This window comes from Procambarus clarkii, chromosome 83, assembly GCF_040958095.1.
Source record: "Procambarus clarkii isolate CNS0578487 chromosome 83, FALCON_Pclarkii_2.0, whole genome shotgun sequence".
Lineage (NCBI taxonomy): Eukaryota > Metazoa > Arthropoda > Malacostraca > Decapoda > Cambaridae > Procambarus > Procambarus clarkii.
The window spans coordinates 8822359-8848157 of record NC_091232.1 but is presented as its reverse complement, the minus strand read 5'-3'; the positions used below and the strand labels follow the sequence as shown (position 1 = coordinate 8848157).

The 25799-nt window shown below is 36.9% G+C and overlaps 2 protein-coding genes across 4 annotated transcripts; one reads left to right on the top strand and one right to left on the bottom strand.

Annotated features, from left to right (window-relative positions):
* Positions 1-1534: 1534 nt before the first annotated feature.
* LeuRS (Leucyl-tRNA synthetase) lies at positions 1535-9305 on the bottom strand. Of its 3 annotated transcripts, none has more exons than XM_045759348.2 (6): positions 9137-9305; positions 8399-8599; positions 6666-6732; positions 6354-6502; positions 5536-5810; positions 1535-4763 (listed from the first exon to the last, which is right to left on the bottom strand). In XM_045759348.2, exons 2-6 carry the CDS (start codon positions 8597-8599, stop codon positions 1940-1942), a joined length of 3516 nt encoding a protein of 1171 aa, XP_045615304.1. In that variant the 5' UTR covers positions 9137-9305; the 3' UTR covers positions 1535-1939. The 3 variants fall into 3 exon arrangements, with proteins under 3 accessions (XP_045615304.1, XP_069172463.1, XP_069172464.1); XM_069316362.1 differs by lacking the exon at positions 9137-9305 and adding an exon at positions 8962-9074; XM_069316363.1 differs by lacking the exon at positions 9137-9305 and adding an exon at positions 8703-8829.
* Positions 9306-12369: 3064 nt separating this feature from the next.
* LOC123768674 (epoxide hydrolase 4) lies at positions 12370-22596 on the top strand. The gene is made up of 8 exons (XM_045759350.2): positions 12370-12506; positions 14243-14422; positions 15089-15219; positions 17021-17133; positions 17639-17807; positions 19042-19199; positions 20088-20226; positions 22243-22596. Exons 1-8 carry the CDS (start codon positions 12489-12491, stop codon positions 22379-22381), a joined length of 1047 nt encoding a protein of 348 aa, XP_045615306.1. The 5' UTR covers positions 12370-12488; the 3' UTR covers positions 22382-22596.
* The last annotated feature ends 3203 nt before the right edge of the window (positions 22597-25799 follow it).

Sequence of the window (25799 nt, the reverse complement as noted above, 5' to 3'; positions counted from 1 at the left end):
TTAAAAAATAACTATGGTACACACATCGGCAAGATTCTCTATTCATGTACATAGAAGTATTGGGGGAACTAATGAGACCAGTGTCTATAACTGTCTGTTTGGTCTCCTTGAAGAAGACATACTTCTATCTTCATGTACTTCATACTTCTATCATAATTAGAGTAAATAGTGATGGTCGAGTTGAAGAAACACGACCTAATACTGTAAAACTTTTCAAGCAGAGCTACTACAATAACTGCCACAAATGGAACCACAGGAAAGTATAGTTAAAAATGCAAAATTCTGAATCCACTGTGCCATGACATGGTACACCATTATGCCACAGACGGTGCCTAAATAGTCTTCCAGGCTTGGTGCTTTATGATTATTTAATTACTTTGAATAAAGCCAAATTACTATTGCTGAAAACACCCACCACACTCTTGCTCTCCCAATGCCCTATTCTCCCTTTCAGTGTAACTAGAATCATTCAGGGGGAATTAAATTTTAAAAACTGAAGAAAATAAAACTACAGTTAACGATCCAATATTTGCTTAAAAAAAAATGCAGTACTGTACTGTATTTGGTTTCTGCTGCAAATTGCTATATTTACTTTTTACTATTCAACTTGCCAGTAATGTATTGGCTTTTCTGACACGTTTGATTAGAGAACGCTAAAGAATGTTTATATATGCAGCAGTTACACATTGGAAAAATGGACCTCACTTAGTGTGAATACAATGATGGTAGGAAGGCAGAGCTATGGTACTGACTTCATTAGAGAAAATGATCCATCATCCCAACCTACTGAAGACATTGATTTGGTGGTTGTGAACCCAACTCATCCTGTGAGTGTTGAGGTATAATAAGACTTTTTGCACTACTGGCAATTATTCCATTAACAATTAAGTTATCCTTCACACCCTATAATTATGTTGGCTAGTTAGAGAATGTATGGAACAATCTGGTGCCACTGCCACAAGACTTCAAAATGATTGTGTAAGACACGGAAACCCCCTAGCACAGCTAAAGTAAACAAAGCATCTGTACATGCTGTACCATAAATGAGAAACCTGTATACACTGAACACAATTCAGACGCCATGGTTCAAAAATACTTTGACAAAGAATGTACACCTAATAAAGAATAAGGGCGTGGCCTCTAAATACTGATTCTACAATAAATTCATCCATTTGATGGCTGGGAGCAACAAGCGATTCTCCATGCTTTGGGTATTTATTTGATAACAGACCTAGTGCAGGTCCCTGTAGTGATGTAAACTTATACGATACTTGCCACCAGTTGGACCAATACACAAATCTTGATAAACATGGTGCAATTCTTTCCCTGGGTGAGGATGCCATGTCGTTTTTTGACCTATAGAGACTTGATAAAAGATTCTCACAAAGGGCAGAGTAGGCACTGCAGATGGCAGCTGATGTGAGCAAAGCTTTGTCTTCCTGTCAATTTTGCAATTAAGCTTATAGCAAAGTATCCTGGAAGCCTTGAGATGACTACATTGTTATGAATGTTGAAAGGTAAAGAAAACCAACCATTAGTTTTGGGATTCTCTACTTAGTTAAGACATGTATGGTACAGTACAGAACATGTATATTAATTATACAACTGTTAATATCTAAACAGGTTCATGGACAAAAAACTAATAGGAGTGTTTAAATACGTTTGGCCCATGAACAGCAACCAAAGCATTTTTCAAGTATACACTGAAACCTACACAGCATTTATCAGTCATTGGTAATAATTAAAATAAACCATTGAGTTTACAATGTGTGAAATAATTAATATACAATACAGTAGTTCTACCGAGATTTCAACTCTTGACTTACGGTCAGGTGATAGTTGGTACAGTAGTTGTAATAGCATTCCCAGTAGCAGGCTGTTGTCAAAGCCTGGCCAAATTTGTGGGCATTTTGAAAACAACACTTGTTTAATTTTATATTTACTGAACTATATACAAAATTCTAGTTCCTACAAATGCTGAAGTACCATTTGATATAAAATGTATATTGTTATCTTTCAGTGTTAGTACAATCTCCTCATTCAGTTCTTCAGTGTCTTGAAGAGGATTAGCTAGATTCGGGATTATACGTGGTCCAAATATTGGGTCTTTGTATCGATGAAAACTTACTTTCATAGTTGGCTTTACTAAACGCTCTCGTCTCTTCAGACGAGCCGACATAGAAGCTACTGTGTCTTTCTCGTAGATTGGCAGCTGACAATGAAAAAGTCCAACATGGGGTTGAGGATTAATTAAGGATAAGAAAATAGAAGGGGCTGTAGAAAGGGTCAGGTAAGGCTCTCCAGGAACCACCTCCTCCTGAGTGCGTTCATTGTCACATTCCTCTGTCCAACACATTTGAAGACCTTCCAGATCTAAAGTGCCACGTAGATAGTCGATATTCTCTTCCAAAATGCTACGTTCATCAAAGTCCACAGTGTCTTTAAGGGCATTTTCCCCTAATGTGTTCATTCTTTCCCTTACTGCTTGAGCAAAAGGCATAGCTTTCTTCATGTACTTTTTGAGAGATGGGTTGCTTCCCAGTGACTTTGATAATTCCTTGTTATCTGGTAGGCAATTATTGTTGGCTTTGTACAAATCTTGCATTGTTGTTAAAATAATACTTTGCCACTTGGGAAAAGTCTTTGCAATCCATATGGTACCATGTGATGGTGGTTGTGGTGGGGTAAGATTTTCACCCTTTTTAGCTTTGCCAGGACTTGCATGAGCCTTGAGACGTAGTCGGAAACGATGAGAGGCATCTGCAAGATACTCTGAAGCTTTAACAAGTACAATATCTGGTTCCTCGGCTGTTGGCCAACTTGCATGAAGAATAGAGCTTGTGTTACCTAGAATTTTTTGCCAAATGTAGTCACATGTGTGGGGGCAAATGGGAGCCAGCAGCAATACTTGCGTAGTGAGGTAACGATGTACAAGATCCCAATGTAAACCAGTCTGAACTTGTGCTCGTTCCCGATATTGGTGAAACAAATTACTATACTCAAAAAATCCAGTGCGCAGAGCTTCCTTGAACATCATCGTTTTATAGTAGTCCTCAGTTTCTCTTATTTTTAAATTCATCTCTGATGTAAACATCTTATCATTTACTGATGTAGTTGGCCCGGTACGCATGGAACTTTTCTCTGCCAGAAGTTCTTTTGCCAATTCAACAAATGTCCAAAGTCGAAGTATGCCAGAGTCAGCAAATTGAGTTTCAAAGTTTGCATCCTCTACAGAGTCTCCTGAATTAGCCAGTGCAAGGCGCATGCCATCTGCCCCATAGTTGTCAAGCGCATCAGAAAGGGTCATGAAATTGCCGGTTGATTTTGACATTTTTTCAGAATTCAGTAGAAGGTGACCATTAGCACGAACTCCTTTAGGCCATTTATCAGGTTGAGTAGGCCAGATTGCAGTGTGATTGTATAAGTAATATGTTAAATGGTTTGGTACCAGATCTTTGCCTGAAGCTCGCAAATCCACTGGATACCAGTAACCGAACTCACAACGCATTTTATCTAAAGCTTCCTTCCTGATACTCGTTTCTGGTGCATTATTAGTTTGGTAAAATACATAGTCCCATACTTCTGGGGTCATTTCCTCAGCTCTGATGCCATACTCGCCATACACCAAACCATAAACATCTTTATGCAAAATATGACAGACAGTGTAATAAGCCATATAGATTGTAGAATCAGAAAGCGATTCTATTAACCACGATTCGTCCCAAGGTAGGCGAGTTCCAAGACCATAAGTTCGAGAACAAGCATGACCTTTCAACCAATCAAGAGTGGCCTCAAAATTACGGCGAACTTCTTCATGATAGGTCTCAAGGGTATCAAGGTTCTTCTGGGTTTCGGCTCTCCATTTTGATTCACCATAGTCCAGGTACCATTGATCGCAGAGTGCCACCACACACTCATCCCCTGATCGGGAAATAATCTGCTTCTCAGGCTCTTGATATATCATGGCTTCCTTCTTTTTCACTAGCATCTCCTGTATATCCTTTTTTATATTTTGCACCTTTTGCCCTTTAAACTCGCCAACTAAAAGTGTACCGTCATAAAAACCACGAAGGTAAACTTTTTCCTTTGCTTCAAGCAATTTGTCACGGTCATTCTGAGACTTGATTCCCATCATTTGACAAACTGATGGAGCACTTAGGGAACCATACTCTGGTACATCAATAATTGGGAGTGGCTCTACATTTACCATTTCTTCAGTAATGCCATACTTCTCACGCAGTGCTGGTTTATTCTTAAGGTCCACAAGTGCTGCAAAATCATCAGGAGCATCAGATGGTACAGAAGTTACAACTCCTGTGCCTTTCTCTTCCTTCACTGTCAGCATGGGTAAGGTATAGATAGTCTTATAACTGGTAAGGGGTGCATTAAGTTTTGTCCCCATTAGTTCAAGGCCCTTAACTTCCAATATTGGCTTCACCTCATTTTCTACACTTAACATACCTTGGAAAGCCATATTCCTTGCTGCTCTGCGTGTACACAAAACAACTTCGCCCTCATTTGTTTCCACAGCTATGTATGTCAAGTCTGGTCCAAGCCAACAGTTGGTTTGTCCATACATCGTCTCTGGTCTCAGAGTAGCAGCTACTAGGAACACTGGCTTTGGAGCCAAGGCTGCTAACTTTCCTGAGAGTTCTTGAACTCTCATCTTGACAAGCGTGTACTCTTGTGGACCTACACCTTCTCCCGATGACCGATCATGATCCATGCATGGTTGACCATCCTTTGGAGAATATATTGTATACCTGCAAAATAAACAGTAACAACATGTACAATTGTTACATGGAACATACTTATTTTATATAACATATTGTACAGTATTCTCATTTCAGGATACATACATGCTTATTACACTTGAAAGTAGTTTTCAATTAACTTTGTCGTAGGTTTTTCCTAGTCTATAAATCACACTTTCTAGTGTGCTTTCTTTACAAGCTGTCTCAATTAAATTATCTGACCTACAAACCCTCTTATATTACAGAACCCACCGTGTTCATAACTATTCAATTTCTCAGTAAAATTCCTGTACTCTTCTAATACCTATCTTGTTACATACTTTGACCACTACATTTAGTAAACTAATGCTTCTATAATTCTTCCACATGCTACATTCCTCTTTATTTTTAGACAATTGTATAATCACAGCTTATACAAATAAATATTTAAAAAAAATACCACGTACATACTGTAAAGTGACAATACACTTTATTGATACAATACAATACACTTTCCAAAGTGACAATACTGAAAACTCAGCAATTAATTAAAACCTTGCATCAATGAAAGGAGACTCAGTTTGCAGAGTGAGTAGCTACTAATTTGTGTTCAAAGGAGAATTTAGGGTGATGAGAATAGCAGATTTTGGAATATTACTTAAAAGCTGCTTGGTCAGTATTAAATTCATACAAAACTAGGCAAACACCAATACAGTACTATACATCTCTAATGTTGGGGAAGACAACATTCATTCTTACTGTACATGCTATGCAAAGACTAAATAAAGTATTACTGAATTACCTTTTTCCAAACTGGATCTTTCCTCTCTCTTTAAGACGAATGAACTGCCATCGAACAAAGGAGTCGTAAAAGAGGTTTCTATCTGTTGTAATGAAAGACCTCCTCCAATCTGTGTGGAGTCCTACTCTTTTCAGATCCTTTACACAATGAGGGGGAAAATACTTCAGCCAGTAATCTTCATCAGTAAACTTTTGAATCTCCTCATCTTCAATCCCTAGACTTTGCATAATCTGCCACTGGTATTTAATGCCTCCAGTTTTGGCAGCAACTTTACTCTGGAAAAAGAACATAAATGAACTTAAAACATAAGCTTGGCTGTATTTAATGATACATTACATGAATAATCTTTTACATAAGTGGTATTTTATATATAAAACTTAGACACTAGTTAGGAGAGGTTAGAAGGACACATGAAAAATTATATTTTTCTTTGTGTTTTTTTCTGATTTCTCTTTGCACTACCCCATGAAATTTTGAAACAGAATACATTAATGTGCTGACAAGGGTATTAGATATACTTACTATACCTACAATAAACTGACATACAATATGACCAGAGTATAAGATATAATAATGAACAAATTGTCTAGAGAACTATACAGTATAATAATTATAATTATAATAATACTAATAAATTATTATTATTATTATTAATATGGCTAGATTTAGGCTTAGGTCTTGACTGAAAATCTGTGGATATTCAGTATGACTAGAGTACAAGTTGACCATAATATAAAATACTGCAAGTAAGAGTTGAATTGGGCATGGTTAGTAGAGGCTTTTCTCCAAATCATCGAAAAAAATAACTTAATTCTTACCTTTTTACCCTTAGCTTTGTCTTTAAGAGTTACCTCCTGAGGCTGTGTAACCTGCTTGTCATCATCATTGTCTTCAGGAAAGCTAGGTGGGCAGCCAAAGTCAGCAAGTTCTCTTTTCAGCTTGTCGGCACTAGCTTTTATTGGCATGCCTGATGATACACGAATAGTTTAAATGGTTGTGTTGGGGGGACAACTAAAAAAAAAAAAAAAATCCAATTTATGAATCAACAGTTCACTAAACTCTTGTATAAATATGTAGGTTTAAGGTTGCAAGACATCAACAATGAAAATCAAGTTTCACTTGAAACATACCTGTACAGTGGAGTCCAAAGGGAAACAGGCATTTTTTCCCTTTCATGCGTTGGTACCCAACAGCAAACTGAAACCAAAATACTGTACTGCATACACTATCAAATATTTATTAATATTTCCAGAAGGAACTCAAGGATGAGAATAAAAAAGGTTTTCAACAAAAAGCAAATCCAGATAATTATTTATATTTTGTACTTATTTATGTTGGGAAGAAAAATACGACAGTTCTTTGCATTAATGAGGCCAAAAAAAAAAGTTACCAAGAGAAACCTCCAAAGAAATTGACTCCTGATGGCAAGTGAAAAGGTCACCATGCAATCTTCAACCAATGGATGAGGAAAGAAGCAAAGTTCAGCCTGCCAAGAAGTCTCAGGATCCCGATGTAGGAGGACACTCTTGCTTAGAACTGGTAGCAAGACTACAGGGGACCTATCATGACCTCTAGAAGAATAATGAAAGTAGTCCTGGTATAGTATTTCATAACCAAGCCCAACTACACAAAGCTGTGACGGCTGGAGCACGGATTCTGGTCAATTGACTAAATGATGAAGCCCTCAGCACACCAATATTAGCGATAAAATGAACCAGTAGTCAAGGTAGACCAGGATGTTTATTCCAGCCATAGTTTGCAAAAGTGCCACCCAAGTAAGTCTAGAGAATGACTAGGAAGCAAGGTTCAGCTCAAATGGAAGTCTAAAGTACAGTATTACAGAAAGACTTTCTTCCTCTTGCTAAAAATCCTCTTAAATCTGCATCGTTGAGGTCTTGTCCAAGTATGACTGGTGTTCATATGGCCTAATATAGTCTCATTAAGTGAGACATCACACAGTTTTAAGTGGAAGAACTGCCTATCCTGGAATAATATTTACCCGTGATGAAAAGATTGTCATTTCTTTGTGTGACCACACCTGGAGACTGTTAGTTTCCCTTCCCTGTTCATACTGTACTGTATTTATACACTCCATGCATAACATACACTATGATTATATTGATTGTTTCCCCTGGACCTGTGTTTACAGCATGATACTCCGTTTTGTTCTGTAATGATAATTTGTACTAAAGTTTAGTACAGGAAGATCCTATTTGATGTTCACTTATTGGCGCTTTACATTTTTTGAACGAGTATATTTATATCTTATCTTTTTTTCACAATTTTTTTTTCTTTTGCAGCTCATGCATGTTTGCATACCTGGGAGTCAATTCCATTTTGATGCTGAGCAGGCAACCATAAAAGTTTACCTGTAGTAAAAAGTTTCATTCTTTCACATTTTTGGTTATTTTTCAGTCAAGCAATATTATCACCATCACAAATCCAGTGCACTGTGTTTAGTAATCCCAATTTTTCCACTGTTGACCAAGGCATTTGGTGGCAGAGTACAAATGACAGATTTAAAAACTTGGCATACTCCATGCAATTACTGTATTACTTTTTCCACAAAGCTCATCTATGGGCATACAGTAGTTGTATTCTCTCTCAGAATTAATTCCACATGGCAAACCTTACTTTTATTTTTTTTTAGTTTTATTAGCCCAACTGCATAACTGAGAACAAGACCTATGTTTTTTTATCCATACATGGTGTCCTTTATCTAATCTATTTAAGACAATAACAAAAGTAACTCATCAGCCAACACCTCATTGGGTCACCCAAGTATCTGGCCAACAGAGAATTGTAACTTCCAATACTATTGCTAAATGTAATAAATAAAACAAAACTATGATACTGTATTTACCTCACATTTGCTGAGAGAGAATGTGTGCCCCAAGTGGAGGCGGCCATTCATATAAGGGTAAGGGAATGTTGCCATGAACGTCTCCTTGCCACTGCATCCTCCTTCTGTTGGGGCATCCTCCTCGAAGATTTTTGCCTCATCCCACTGTTTCTGAATTAATGACTCTATGGACAACAGGTCTTCCAGTTTTTTACGAGACATCTGAAAAAAACTCCTATATTACAATAGTGAATTTAAAAAAACAGCAGACCAATTACTTTACCTTACAATGAAATAGCTTGACAAGTAAATGCAGTCGACTCACGAATCTTATTTTTTCATAAAAACTTTTGTTTTACATGTTTTTCTAGAAGTTATCCCAAGAAAATAATGGGCTGACAATAGCCACTATGATGTTGTAATCAAGTTGCTACAGATACGAGGCTGCCATAGCCTAGCCAGTCACCAGGTTGCCATAGCCAGTCAACAGGATTCTATAACCAAATTAATGGTTAACAATGGCCAATTACCAAGCTACCAGATATGGCGACCCTTAGGTAAATTCAGTTAATATAATTAATCACCATGCTGCCATATCTAAGCAACAGGGTGCTATAGTTTAGCCAGCCAGCAAGCTGTTATAGCCTTCAGTCATCAATCTGCTATAACCCATCAGCTGGCTGTTCTAGTCTGTCAGAAGGTTGCTATAGCCATTGGGCTGCTAATTACCAGTCTAGATAGTTAAGTGGTTAGTATTACCTTAGACTGGGTGCTAGAGGAAACACTGGGGACTCGCCCTTATGACAGGCTGTTATACGTGACGGTTTCCCCACGAGGCTGATGTAAACACCGGCCGGCTGCCGTCACAACACACTCCTCTGTCACCCTCACGGCCTCACCCCAACACCTGCAAAAATCTACAATATATAGATTAAAACCCAAATAAAAATTAAAGACATCATTTAACGTATTCACTGTATTTAAACATTTTAAGCTGATTAGCTTTTTAGGGTATGTTTGGCACTGAGACGTTAAATTTATTTGTTTCAATGTATGATTGAATATGATGCCAGAGACTCGCCAAAGCATGCGAATGCAGAGGTCCAAGTGCAACCATATGCCTCCTGCAAGGGGGTACAAGGAGCTAACAAAAATTGATTGCATATATGTTATGATAAGCAAGATATATTAGTTTAAATTTCACCTTAAAGCAAATAGGTTATAAAATATAAATAAAGTTGTAGGAATGAAACATGCTCTTGAACATTCTTTTCAATATATTGTTAATATATTATTATAATTATAACTAGTAAATAAAATATTAACTTGCTTATCGAATAAAAACAATAAGATAAATTAATAACATATAACATATACAATACAAAAATATAGTGAGACTAACTTTATCTTAAAAGAATGTATAAAACGTGGCAATCAGCACAAGTTTTTGTTCACTAGCTTACACCCAGACATTAACGTGCTGCTACTCTATTCTATAAGAAAGATTACAGATTATAAATAAAAAAACTCGCTATCAATTTATCTGACATCTCCCATCTTCATTTCAATTTCTTTCTTTATTATGCACCCCATACCCATCCCGTGGGCGGCGTTTGAAAGGGTTACAGCTGAACCCCATAGTTCGCTATAGAGCTCTAGGTATCTCATGCCATTTGGTCTGGAGTTATTAATAACAGAAGAATCACCTATAGTGTTGGAGAGTATTTAATTCTAGCTCTAACACCACGTTGAAAAGTTCATGTACTATTGGGCAGATTTGATAAGCTAACAGTGTTTTTTTAATTAACAAGCTTAGATATTATATATATATATATATATATATATATATATATATATATATATATATATATATATATATATATATATAAACATATATATATACATATACATATACATATACACACACACATATATAGACCCGCATTTCATATATATTAATCACGTGTTTATTTTCGTGATATACACACACACACACACATATATATATATATATATATATATATATATATATATATATATATATATATATATATATATATATATATATATATATATATATATGTGTGTGTGTGTGTGTGTGTGTATATCACGAAAATAAACACGTGATTAATATATATGAAATGCGGGTCTATATATGTGTGTGTGTATATGTATATGTATGTATATGTATATATATATGTTTATATATATATATATATATATATATATATATATATATATATATATATATATATATATATATGTGCGTGCGTGTGTGTGTGTGTGTGTGTGTGTGTGTGTGTGTGTGTGTGTGTGTGTGTGTGTGTGTGTGTGTGTGTGTGTGTGTGTGTGTGTGTGTGTGTGTGGTGCTACCCTATTCTATATGAAAGATTACACAGTGTAGATAAAAAACTAGCTGTAAGATCATCTAATATCCCCATCTCACAGGATGTTAGTCATACGTGGAATCAGGAGAGAACATGATATGAGAAGTTGATCTATTAGCCTCCACTAGCAAAATCTGGGCACAGCACAAGAATATCTTCCAGTATTCGTGAGTGTATGAAGTAACTACAGAGCTCAAGGTAGCTCATACCGTTTGATATGAAATCACTGATAACAAGGGAATCAGTGCGATTGCACTAATAACAGGACATCACAGGTATAGTGTTGGAGAGTATGTCCCAGCTCTTGTTCACATAGTTTACAATTGGAATGGTCACCATTGGGGGAATTCATTACCTGCAGCCACCTGCCATAGATATCGATATCCTAGCTTAATTCTGGTAATTACAATGTCACACTGTCTAGTGGATGTTTAATGCTGTCCGTACATATAATTCTTGGTTCTAAACTTGTCATAGCTCTTTATACTCGTGCTTTCTGGCCTATGAGTGTAAGTAACTGTTCTTCTGTCATCCCTGATTTCCTGAAATTTTGTGGCTTTTCAGCAGATATTGGAATGTCCATATCCAACTCGATTTCAGGTTTATCATATGCAGTTTTAGCTGCCATGCCTATGACATCATACTGGACAAGACCTATGTGAGATGGTATCCATACAAATGAGACTGAAACTCTTGCTCTGAGTATTAATAATGTTGTTTATAATGGAAGTTGCAACAGTCCTAGTATCTATTTTGCACGTTGGGTTTTCAAGGGCCTGAATAGCTGATTTGGAAACAGAAAATTACTCCTCCACTGTTCAGTGCGTTAGTGCCAACTTATGCTAACATGTCAGCATAAGTTGATGACAACAAAATAGATACTGTAACATCCATTATAAACAATATAATTAATACACAGCAAGTTTCAGAATCACATTTGTATGGAAATTACAAGCATAAATGGTAGAATGCTATAATGGATAAAACAATGGTGAAAACAAAGAAAGGTAATGCAAGTTAATAGATTAGACTCGCATTTCATTCTCTCCTGATTCTATGTATGACAACATCCCGTGATATGGGGATGGTTAGTCATACACTCAGCCTTAGTCATACACCCGGCCTCACTCAACTCTCTGCTCTGCTCCAGGCTTCGTCTCAATTTCTACGACACTGTCAACAGACCGACTGATGTAACCAAGACTACTAAATAAATATCAAAACCAATAAACTCTGTATCTAACTAACCAAATAACGTAACATACTCGTCCGTTACAAACTTATATGTAACCATAGTTTATAGCCATAGTTTTTCATCTACACTCTGTAATCCTTCATATAGAATAGTATAACAGCACAGTTCCGTGTATACCTAAGCTTGTTAATAATAATAATAATAAATAGCCTCGACGGAGACAGGAAGCCGGCGGCCTGTCAAATAAAAATCCCCCCCTTGTTCCCCCATCTTTTAAAACTACATTTAATTAAAAAATTTAAAAGGTTTGTGAATCGTCACTTGAGTGTAGTTACCTGTAGTAAAAATTGTTTACTGGTAAAAAATATATACTAATATAATATGCTGTACATGTGCTGATATGAGTAAAGGAGATATGGCAACCCATGTCAGGGCAAAGGTTGGCCTCGGGGCTGAACTTGACAACAGTGCATTACGACTGCTTCACGAGGGAGACTGCTGCTGATTTGTTTTCATTTTACAACCAATTATGGGCTCTGTGGGGCAGGTAAGTTGTTATTAACTTACTGTAATTTTGCTATATCATAATATACACTACTTGTAAGAAACATATACTGTGGGTCTATTTGTTTCTTAGGTGAATACTTATATGAGAATTGGCATGCATCTCTTCAACACTATATTGGTGAATACCCTGAAGACTAAATGACATGAAATACTTGGAGCATTGTAACAATTTCTTTGACTCGCGAAAATGTAGAGATTATTCCCATAATTGACTCAGAGTTTGCAAGTGCATGCTAGTAGAAGGAAAAGAAGGTAGTGATTTGTATTTGTATTTTAACTATAAATCTCTGGTACCGCCTCACTTGGATGCGAGCATGGAAACCTTAAGAAAGGTGTAGCTGCTTTGGAGAAAGTACAACACCGGGCGACAAAAATCATTCCTGAACTAAGTTGACTCACACCAGGAACACTTGAGTTGAGGGCGTCAGGATTAACAAAACCGCAAACCAGGCATGACAGTGCGGATCTTATTGTAACTTTTAAAATACAGTACTGAAGTTGGAGGATGATCCAGACAATTTCTTCAAAAGGTCAGATATAATACAAAGGAGCAACGATTTCAAGCTCAACAAGCCACAATGTAAGACAGAAACTAGATGCTTTTTAACCCACACGGTTATAAACACCTGGAACTGCCTACCTGCTAAAGGCATAAATGCTAAAACACTTAAATTTTAAAATCCAGTTGGGAAAAAAATCAGAGCAAATGGGGGAGAACCTTTGACAAGATGCCAGCTTCCTGTCCTTGTCGAGGCCGCTAGAGTGTTAGTGGCCCTCAGGTAAATTCAGACTAGACTTGCTTCTCGTGCAGTGATGGAAATGGGTTTTGAGAAACTGATGCATTATCATATTATAGGTATGGTGTATAATAACAGTAATTCCTTATGAAAGTGTAGATACCTTTCCTCAATCTGTGACCTGTTCCACTGCCACTCACAGAATGGATATCACTAGATGCATAATTTATTAATGAAACTAGTGTACATATATATGCATAAGGTCATGTTTACTCAGAGGGAACCAAATATGAGAAAACAAGAGTATAATAACTAAGGATTGGAGAGTGCAAGTGTTAATTTACTGGGAAAGGGAAGCCTCACATCTCGTCTTGTAATATTTGTTGCAATTTATTATGGCGAGTTCCTATATAGCTATAATAGCTAGCTATAACACTGTATACATAGGATCTCTGGTCGAGAGACCTTGATGCTTTGGTTGTGGCACCTATTTTGTTTCAATATACCTTTTGAACTTTGGTATACAGTAGTAGTATGTATTTGGGTGGCTAAATATTTTGATTTTATAAATTTACCTGTGTGTACTTGTGGCATCTCCCTCCTTTCATCCCACCTCTCCCATGTGCATTTGTGGCCCCACACGCTCTCCATGTACACTTATGAGAATGGGATGGGTATCATAAGCACTTGTGAAGCCCTTCCCACCCCCTCTTCCCCCTTGTGTGTACTATAATATTTCTCTTGACCTGCTGTGCTTGCTGCACTACCCTCTCTGTCCTGTGCTTGGGGAACTTCTCACATTGTAGGTTACTCATTTAATCCCCCAGTTAGTATGCTTTATATTTTGAACAATTTTTATATGTGATATACAGTATATTAGAACAGAAGTACCTATTTAGATGATCATAGTTATGAAAGATATTTTCTTTAATAATTGCCTTCGTAAGTATTGTATAACAATACATTTCTTGGATTTCAGTTTTTGATTGGTGTGGTGGTGCAGATGGTGTCACTGGCTATATCAACAGTGGTGGTTGTGGGATTGTTTTGGCGCAGAATCACGGTGGGCAAGCAGTTTTTCCAGGTAAAAGCTCGCCCGACTCCACCATCCATCCTCAATGACCCTCAGTGGGGTACACATACTTACATGAACCTAAAGGTATGTCACAAATGCTTACATGGCATTCAAGGTATATACATCACATTTGTAGGCAATGGCATAAAAATGAAACATTTATGCATGCATGTATGTATAGGTTTGACCAAAGAGTCAGAGCTCAGCCCCCGCTCGCACTACTAGGTGAGTACATAGGAGCGTGCATGCAGGTAGATCATTTGCACATTCCAGCAAGCATGTAGGCATACACACAGCATCCATGGACTTTATGGTACAGTATATAACACACACCTTTGCATTATCTTCTACCATAAATTCTATATAAAACTGGAACATACACATATAAAACTTCAAGTTAAATTTATGATTACAATAGGCTTTTACAAAAATTTGTCACTGTAAGTAGATGTTAACTGTAGGTCGTGCATTCACTTGAATGTATACTGTAAATTGTTGCCCAATGGATGAGTATGGGGTGCAATGGATGAGTATGGGGTGCATGATAAGCTTAGAGATTGTTGTAGTTATCTTCTTTGACTTATTACCTGACAATGCAACCTTTCTGCTTCTACTCCAAAAGATGGGAATGGTACCTATAAAAAACAAATTATACTAAAACTCATTTGTTAGGGGCTCTTGGGATCATAACTATATTTGATACATCAACAGTATTCAGAGTTTTTGTCACCACTATACATTGTGTTTCAGGAGCAGGGTATAAAACTGCACTATGTTGAGGCTGGTGACCCACAAAATCCACTCATCCTCTTTGTTCATGGCTTCCCTGAATGTTGGTTCTCATGGCGACATCAACTTAAACACTTCTCCAAGAACTTTTGGTAAGTTAAATAGCAGTTATACTGCATTGTATAACCTGAATGATGATGAAATCATAGAAATGGTCACCCCATATACAGGAAAGCCAAGGGAACATTAAACAATTTAGAATATCTTTGGACAGACAGTTTATTAAAATTTTGATCCATTTTCTCTTGTGGATAAAAGACTTGAGTACTAAACACAAATCAGCAGATGAGCTAACACACACTTATATATATGTATATATAATATATATATATATATACATACATATACATACACACGCATACATACATACAGACAGTTCTCCCAAAAATTCCAGACCTCTATATAACTAATACCTTTAAACAATGCATCAAATTGTTAAATTCTCCTTTGAAATTCAGATTTCGGTATAAAAAAAGGTGAAATCCAGATCATCGGATCACACAACGTAATCTTTCAGATCTTAATTTTCAAATTTTTGGTAATTTTGGTTTAATTTATTTGTCTGAGAAACATAAGGTAAAACTTCTAGCAGATGCTTAAAATTGGATATATGAATTAGTGCAAATAGAGCATCTGTTTTGTTTTGAAGAAATTAAAATGAATTTAAGAGCTCTAGAAGTCCCATTGACTTGCTTTATGTATACAGTACTAGTCTCTTTCCTCTTTCCAAGCATGGAAGGGGGGGGGAGAGAGAACCTTGACAAGCTGCTAACTTCCTGTCCCCTTCAAGCCCATTAGAGAGATTGTGGTCCTTGGATACATCCAAGAAAACTTAATCTGGACATGATTATCATGATGGAAAACCTCTGCGAGTAAATCTGCTCTAAATTATAGAATGACTTACCAGAAACCGATAAAGGTTATATACTGTAGTATTAACAAAAATTCCTCTTGTCATGGTTTCATGATTAAGATTTCAGAAGAAATCTTTAGTACTTATGAACTCTTTATATACAGTGCAGCTGGGAAAAGATATGAGCAAGATTTAGTACAATGTTGGTTGAAGTGGTGCAAATTTGTTTATTTGTAAATAATGTAATGTAGAAATTAAGATTAAAACACTAATTATATTTATTCCAGTCAAATTACAGTTTTTACATCTGTCTAATGTTGTTTCCTGACCTCATCTATCTGTATACTGTACATACAGTATATACAATAGTATTACCATTACAATAGTATTGTAATAGTATTACATTACCACAAAAAATTAAATCACACGTTAACTCCTAAATAGTCACAAAATGGAATATTAGTTGTTGCCATGCAACAACTAATGTGAAATTTTCTTTTCTTCCTGGAAGCTTAGCTGTATTTATCAATATTTCTTCAATTTCATCCATGCTCGGCCTTCCACAGTCCTCTTTACTTTTCGTAGGTCTTCTCCAGATTCTTAAAGATCATGTACAGTACATCTTGGTGTTTCTTACTTGGGCCCCCTATCAAATAGATATCTCAAATATAATACTATTGCTACTTTTTCAGTATGAAACTACTGAATGACTTCCATGTTGCAATGCTTGGTCCATAACGCTATATTATCCAAGTTATCCAATCATTCGCATCTAAATTAACTTTTTATTACTTTAGGGCTTAATTTATGTATTTCTAATTGCTATTATCAATTCATTTTGCCTATAACAAATAATTGATAAGTCCAGTACTTTGTGTGCCTCATTTTTGTATACAGTAATGACACAATCGTACAGTAGTGGCACTTTTCCAGGCTTCATTCCAAATTCACCACAATCATTGATGTATTTTTCAATAAAAGTTCATGTCAGATCTAGAGCACCAGAAACAGCATGATAGTTTGATACTCTGGTGCTGCAGGGTGGTGGCTGTGGACATGCGTGGCTATGGAAACTCGGACAAGCCCTCAAAAACCTCACAGTACAATACGGACCTCCTGGTTCAGGACCTCCGCCACTTTGTCATTGCTTTAGGTTAGTTCTTTCTGCAGCCATACTCATTTTATATTTACCAAAATGTTTGTGGAAATAAAATCCTACTGGACCCCCCACGTCTTTATAATTACAGTAATCAATTAATGCAATGCCTTCCTAACCCCCCCATGGGTCATTTAATTATAATTCATGGCTTGTTTTATACACTTAATATTTCTGACCATCCTGTATGTTATGATCATGTCACAGCTGTCTTCATTGCTCCATTGTGGCATTAACATAATCTAAGACTGCCTTCTAAGTACTGTATCAAATTCCAAAGAATATCCTTCCAGATAACCCAGTATGATTGTAAAGTGGCTACCTGTTGGGCACAGTGTCAGTCTCCAGGGAGTCCAGGAATATGTAGTTCCCCTTGCCTTGCCATTCTTACCTTATTTATATCATCCACAGATATATAAATATATTTATATAAATAGAGATATCATCCACAGATGATATACTTTAAATATATTGAAATATATATAGAATTATTTATACACAGGCAAAGATAAATGTACGTTGGTTGCCCATGACTGGGGAGCAGTTCTGGCGTGGCGACTAGTCTCCCTCTACCCGGAATTGTTTTCTTCCCACATATCCCTCAATGGACCCCACCCTACTGCCTTCACCAAGTGCTTGAGGCAGTCATTCAAGCAGATTTTTATGTCTTGGTGAGTAGTACTGGTCTAGTGGCACTGGCTGGCTGCTTGTGTGCTGGTTGAATGACAGGGGCCGAGTAGTGCTGACTGGCAGTGTGCATGTGTTGCGTGTGGTGTCGGTTGGCAGCGTGCTGCTTGTGTGGTGCTCGTTGGCAGCGTGCTGCTTGTGTGGTGCTGGCTGGCAGCGTGCTGCTTGTGTGGTGCTGGCTGGCAGCGTGCTGCTCGTGTGGTGCTGGCTGGCAGCGTGCTGCTCGTGTGGCGCCGGCTGGCAGCATGCTGCGTGTGTGGCGCCGTCTGGCAGCGTGCTGCATGTGTGGCGCTGGCTGGCTGCGTGTGGCGCTGGCTGGCAGTGTGCATGTGTTGCTTGTGTGGTGCTGGCTGGCAGCATGCATGTTCCGGTCATGTGGCAGGATATGTGGCTTGTATGGGATGTACATGCTAATTGCCTGAAGGTACAGTAGTAGTCAAGAAAAGTATGTGCCATCCTGATCTCGCCCCTCCTGTGCAACAAACAATTCACAAGGAAATTTATAGTAAATAATGTATTATAATTACCTTTTTAATACTTGATAGCCTTTTCTCTTCTTCACTGCTAGGAGACATCGGGGTAGCAAAAGTGCTAAGTTACCTGGCTAATCCTTAATGAAGGGAACCATGCAGACATCGTCATTTTGTTTTCTTATGGTGTGGTTTTTTCTCAGGCAGGGGTTTTGGCAAGCTTGCTGTGCTTCTTAAAGCTGAGTAAATCAAGCTGTTTACCTGGAGCTACTTTGTGTATATTTTCTGGATTTTTTCGAGCTTGCACATGCCAATGTTTAATTAGGATGGTGTTCCTGCTCACACCACTAAATCTGTCACCATGTGGCTTAATTGCATGGTACCCTTAATAATGGATTGCCCAGGTAACACCCCGGATATCAACGCAATTGAGAACCTCTGGCACGTGGTAAAGGAGGATGTGCAGGGGAAAAGACATTGGCTCCAAATCCAAGTTCAAGAAGGCCATCTGTCAGTCCTGGGCAAAAATTCCACCTGAACACCATGGCTCTTTCATGTCTCCAAGTCATGAAGAATAGAAAAGGCCACCCAACCATATAATAAAAGGTAATTATAATACATTATTTACATATAAATTTCCTTGTGTTTTTGTTGCGTTGGAGGGGCAAGAGCAATACGACTCGCACTTTTGACCAGTATTGTACTGTACATTATTGCTATGTTCTAAGCTCTCATTACTGGTCGGCAGGTATGTCTTCTTTTTTCAAACACCTCTGGTTCCAGAGTTGGTGATAAGGGCACAAGACCTGAAGGTATTAGAGAAGATGTTCCGTGGAAACAATAATAATGTGGAGGCCTTTCCTGATGATGTCATTGAAGCTTACAAATACTACTATTCACAGAAAGGTCAGATCTCACTGCAACTTTATTACAATAATTGAAGTTAAAATTTAGTCTGTTTAGACAAACCTATTCTTACAAATTGCCTTGTTTCTCTCTTGTTAAATACCTTACAAAACTATAGTCAAAATATCAGCTCTAAATATGATATAATTACAGTATTTTAACTTTGTATTTCATCCCATGCCCTCGTCAGCTTTGTGCCATGACCTGGTGGCACATGCCATAAATATTGCCATTCATACTTTACAACTTTACATGCTCAAATTATCATCTTCATATTGGTTTTCATAATTAGTTTGGAATCTTTGGGATAAAAACCATGCATGATAATTATGAGTTAATTTGGTTCTTCAACAAAAATGTACCACATCTACACGATTGACACACAACAGAAACTAGTGTCTGCCTTGTACAAAGGTACACCTGATTTGTGGCTGCTGCTCAACTGTGTCCATAAGCAGATCATAAGGGAAGCATTTGTAATGAAGGCAGATATGTCATGCATTCAACCAACAAAGTTACACTGGAGGCTGCAGGGCAGGTGATGAAAGACTTTTGATGTCCTCAGAGGGATTACCAGTAGACTTCATTGTTCCTTCTGTATGTCTTTGGAAATATTGAGCAATTTAAATATTTAGTGTTTTAATGTGTAGTTTGACATGAAAATTTTTACTTCTTGACAGGGTTTGTAACATTTATGAAATTAAAAAAGCAGTTTTTTCTACACTTGAAATGATCGATCTTTAATTATCTATTTTTAAACCATTTTCTTAAGGTTGTATCCTTAAAAAGAAAAATAATTAGTAAAGGAAAGAGAATACTTAGTTATTCTTTAAAGCTTTAAAGTAGCAATGTTTTATAGATCTGAGAACACTATTAATTCTCCAATAGGAGCCCTCACCCCTCCCATCAACTACTACCGTAACATCAAATTTGGTGAGCTTCATCAGGTGTACCCAAAGATTAAAGTGCCGACACTCATCATCTGGGGCACTGAAGACCTAGCTCTGAGCAAATCCATACCTAAACTGTAAGTGTCAATTTCTTTTTAAGGGCATTTTATTTTTTGTTATTATTGGCCCATGATTTATAAAGTAGAATTTTATATACTGTACTGGTGAAGTAGCATACTGTAGTGTGCTTGTGCCTCTACTAGTGGGGAGCATGACCATAAAGAGATGAAAGTTGTTAGAGTGAGTTTGTATGAAGTTTTGATTAAAGTAAGTATTTGTCTTTTGTGTTAGGCGACTTAAAAAATGTATACTGTATTGGGGGAGAGTCATTTTATACTGAGGTTGGGTTCTTGACACAATCTAAATTAGGTATACATAGAAGAATGATAAAAGTGCAAATAAGCAGAACTCTGAGAGCTTGTTATAATAAATGGGAGAATAAGAGGTACTTGATATAAAGGTGAATAAAACAGACATGTTAGCCATTGGATGACAGTGGACAAAGACCAACACCAGGATCCCAGTAGTAGTTAGGTTCATTCACGACTCGCAATTGGAAAATCTGGGTTCGAATCCTGGGCAGGACAGAAATGGGTGCATTTTATATCTAATGGCCCTATTCACCTAACAATAAATAGATACCCAGAAGTTTGCTTGCTGTGGGGTTGCATCCTGTGGAGGGTCAGTAGTTTGACCTTGATATAAGCCTCCTATGTATACATACATTAGCTGCCTATCCCCCTCCCCCCCTTGATGCAATGAATTATCAGTTAATGATGTAAATCATGGCTAAATCATGATGTATAAATCAATAAAAGGCTAGGAGGCATTTCCATAAAGGGCTAATCTAACTTCTCATAGCTTCCAAGAGGTAAGCACAGATTGGAACCAAATTGATGTACAGACAAAGAGGTGATAAAGAAAAGGGGTTAGCATCTGAAAAAGTTAACCCTTGCTCTGCATTGATATTTTTAATTGGAAACCCATGTAGTGCAGTTTTTTTTTATTTAAGAGTTGTTTTTGAAGTTACAGAAAAATACAGTACACTGCACAGTATTACTCCTAGTATAACCCTACTTTGGTGTCTACCACTCGGTTTTAATGTCAGGATAGGGGAAATATGAAGGAAGGAAAGTAAAGTGCAGTGAGTAAATGAGGGAGGTTGTGAGGACATCCTCGCCTCGGAAGTTCCTCGCCCACAGGTCAAAGATGCACTTCCCTCGGAAGTAAGCTGGGAAGACACAATTTGTCTTCTCAAAAGGACCTTGGTGGGCAACATCTTGAGGAATTGAGAAAATTGGTCCTCATATTGGCTCAAACATTCCCTACAGTCTCTCCAAGTGAAAATCAATTTCTCAGAACTTCCCCTCCACTTGAACCTTAACTTCTTTGGTTACACAGGAGGAGAAAGAACCCTCATCCCTTACTGCATCAGCACCTGGAGTAAAAAATCTCTTAAATGTTCAAAGGGGTATGAGATTGGAAAAAGTCTATGTACCTAGTAATTGATTTTTAATACTATAGATTTAAATGTTTTAAATTATTTTTCTCTTCATTCCTCACCACCTTGGCTGTTATATCTAGGTGTTAATGTAGTCTTGAGAGTACAGTCTGGAGAGAGATTACTAGTCATGGAAAGGTACATACATTATTCCTGGCTGGATTTGTTTTCTCCAGTAACTATAGAACCTTGACCCTGCATAGTTGTAAACTTCCTGTGGCATTGATGCAATGCATCATACTTCCTAATTCATGGTAATGACCATACATTATGGAGCAGTGGAATGGAATAAGTTAGCTTTGAATTTTTTGTCTTTTTCCATTGATAAAAAATAGAGAATAAATTAATTTGTTTAAGGGATTTATGGAAGTCATTAAGTAACTTGAAGATATGCAGTGGCAAGAAAGCGTAAACACTTCATCATTCAATAGATGGAATTTTATAATGTTCATCATCCAGCAATAGGATGAGGGAATCTGCCCTTGGCAGGCTTTAAGTTTTGTCACATGTAGCATAATTTTTATTTAATTTTGCATTGCTGATTGAGATAGGAGAGTTTATGCCATAATTATATTTTTAATATGATTTGCAGGTCGGCAGAAGAGTGTGAATCTTGCGATGTAAAGTTTGTAGAGGGAGCCAGTCATTGGGTGCAGCAGGACAATCCAGACATGGTGAATGCATTAATTGACCAATATATTGACTTGCACCATGGCCAGAAATTTTATTGAGGTTATTGCTAAGATACCCTTTAACATACAGTAATTTGATTCAAAACTGAATTGTCACTTTGATTTGGTAACAAGGATTATTATTATAATTGAAATAACTGAACTGTCACTTCCATAACTAGGATTATTATTATAATTGAAATAACTAAGCTCTCACTTTCATGACGAGGATTATTAATAATATAAGTGAAATAATAAATACTCTGAAATTTGAATTTTTTATTACTGTCCTTAAAGGGTTGTGAACAAGACATACCGCACAATAAACCAACTTGTCAGTAGTATAACTAATGGCAGCAGAAGCATCAGAGCAGGGATTTGCACAGTATGGCTTAGTGTTTTTTCCTTATTACTTTACATTATGAGGTAAGGTAAAGCCAGAGTAACTGTGATGGAGTATGTGTGGAATGTATAGAAACTTTTATGTAAAAATTTATGAACATGAGCAAGCCAGCTTGGTAGCACCATCAAAGTTTGTTACATATTAAACCAGCATTAATACCTCATAAACTTGAATCGTGTCACTTCTAATCAATGGAGAAAACATAAGATTGTGTATAGAATGTAGTCAATAAAAAATCCCATTGAATAAAATAAAGGGAAAAGTCGGCATTTCATCTGCTATAATTATTTCCACACAAAAATATAAACCGATTTTCTCCATTACCTTCACCTTGCCCTGTTTTCTCTGTCGGCACATGTGGTTGACATTTCCAGAGAGTTTTACCCCACTTCTCAGTGTGTATACAATACACAATTTAGTTTGCCTCTAAAATGTTGAGGCCTAATGTATATTGGCCAATTGGTCTGTAAACTACTGTAGTAATCTTAACTCTTGTTAGTTTGATAAGCCTATAATTCGGCAACAAACTAAGCTTATATAGCATTCAACTCTATACTATTCTAGGAAATGCCAGTGTTAACCCTCATTCGATAGGTGTCCTACATCTAAGTCACTGCATTTTTACTTGCCTGCATGTTGCTATAGCCTTTTTGAGAATAAATATTGCTGTTCATTTTATTTCTCGGTGCCCATCTGTCTGATTCTTCTAAAGAGGCTTTTAGGCTCTGGTCTGAATCTTAGAAAACAGGGCCCACTAAGAGTTTGTAGACAGGCTACAATACTAAGGAAAGAATTTGTTTATCTTACAGTGCACAATCCTCTTAAAAACATCACAACTCACTTTTGTCAAATCATGCTTCACAAACTTCATGTTGTTGCAAACATGTGTATATATACAGTATTGTGCAAATTCATAGCCCCCCCCCAAAAAAAATATATATATATGGGAGTATATATAACAGTAGATGAAGTCATAGACTTGCATCAAGTGACAAAGGCAAAAGCTTGCACAAGCTTTTATAATAGGCGATTTTAACCGCAAAACAATGGATTAGGTAAATCCACAAATAGGGGAAAAGCAATTTCTTGACCTAGTATAGGACTTCCTTTATTCTTGCAACATGAGACAAATCTCAAACAGTAGCAGTACCTATAATCTTGTGCTAGCAACAGGAGAGGGGTATGGTCCACCAAATACAGGGAAGACAGTAGACCACCCGATACTGAACATGTAACCATTATATCCAGAGATGGAATACAATTCATAGAACAAACCCAAATAAAGAACCAGATGACTACTTTGGAAAAGACTAGGAGTGAAAGATGAACAAAAAATAATCTTGTGAATGGAGGTAATAGAAGAGCCCAACATTGAAGCATCATGGAATAAATAATTTCACAAAGGTCAGCATGCACTAAGTTTATACAAAAATACTTACAATAAAGTAAAAGGAAAAAGGGGGGGAAAAAGTCAGATGAATGACAAAAACAACCATAAGAACTGTTAACTAAGCTCAACCTGTTGATGAGGTACAAGTCCACCAGATATCACACAGATTGTAACAAGTTAAAGGCTGGACATTGAAATATATAATCGCCCAAGAAATAAAATTGGCATTAAATATTAAAGATTGAGAATTTTTTTTTTTTTTTAACTGTAAGAGTTGACAATTGAAATGCTTATTGATAGGAGATTACCTACAATTACTTGCCACATATCCCATATTTTTCTTTGATTCCAGATATGACTTACCATCTTGTAAGATAGTGATATTGTATGAACTTAAGGCTTGACTTGATCTATAATATATAATCCCTCTTGAACAGAATAGCATAGCATCACATTGGTGTGTACCTGAGCCTGTTAATTTATATTACAGTATGTCAATAATGGGTTCAAGAAGTGACGAAAAGCAATTTTAAAGCTAAGTAGCTTATATATGCAGTGAAATAGTTTCATAATTTGATTTGCTTATCCTGCACACCACCTCCCCATCCAGTGAGCAGTGGTGGAAAAGTTAGTTATGCACATTTACTACCTACAGTTGGCAAACTGAAGATATTTGGTTAAAATGTACAGTAGTAGATCATTTTTAATACATTTTGTATATATTGACACTTTATTATGGAGGTGTGAGGGGTAAGTGAACCCTTTCGATAGCTCTGTTGATAGAGCAGTGGACTGTAGATGGTAAAGAATATGATAGGTTTTCTGTCTGCCCTAGTTTCTTTGAAGTCTGATTTTTATATAAAAAAAATCTAGTTAGAGGAAATTTTCAGGAAAAATGAGGGGACGTGAAAGTTAGCATGGGGCCTATACACAGACGAGTGGCCTCGACGAGGACAGGAAGCCTGCGGCTTGTCAAGGACCCCCCCCCCACCAAATTATTTGCCCTGATGATTTTTTCCAGATGGATTTTATTCAAATTTAAGTTATTTTTTTTTCATTTACGGCAACAGCGGGTAGGCGGTTCCATGGGGTTCATACCCCTGTTGGTGAAAAGGCATTTTTCGTTTTCTGTCTCGGATAAGGGTAGCTTTAAAGGCTCCTTTACGTGCAACATGAGGAATTAGATGGAGGGTAATGGCATTAACAATATAAATATGATGTCAATTGGTATGGTGGTATCATATACCACCATGTACCTCTCTCAACCAGTTTAAGATAAAAACTAAACACTACCTAATAAATTCCCTGTAATCTACCTCACTCCTCTATTGTCAACCCATGTCTGTTATTTTCTTTTTTTTTTCTTTTTTTTTAATCAACACTGTTTGTCAACCTATTGTATTTGTGCTGCTTTTTCAGTCATGTTCCCCCTTTTTTTTTATCTTTATTTGTATTTGTTCTCAACATCTTTTATTCTTTATGCTCAATTAGTATTAAGTTCTAGATATTAATGTTTTTCTTGCCCGAAACGCATTGCGTAATAGTGGCTTTAGGCATTGTATGTACTAGCTCTATCTATATATCAATCCATTAATGTAACATCACTTGTATGTATATACCTTACCTGAATAAACATCTGAATCTGAATCTGAATCTGAATATATCCGGATTGGTGTACCGTGGCG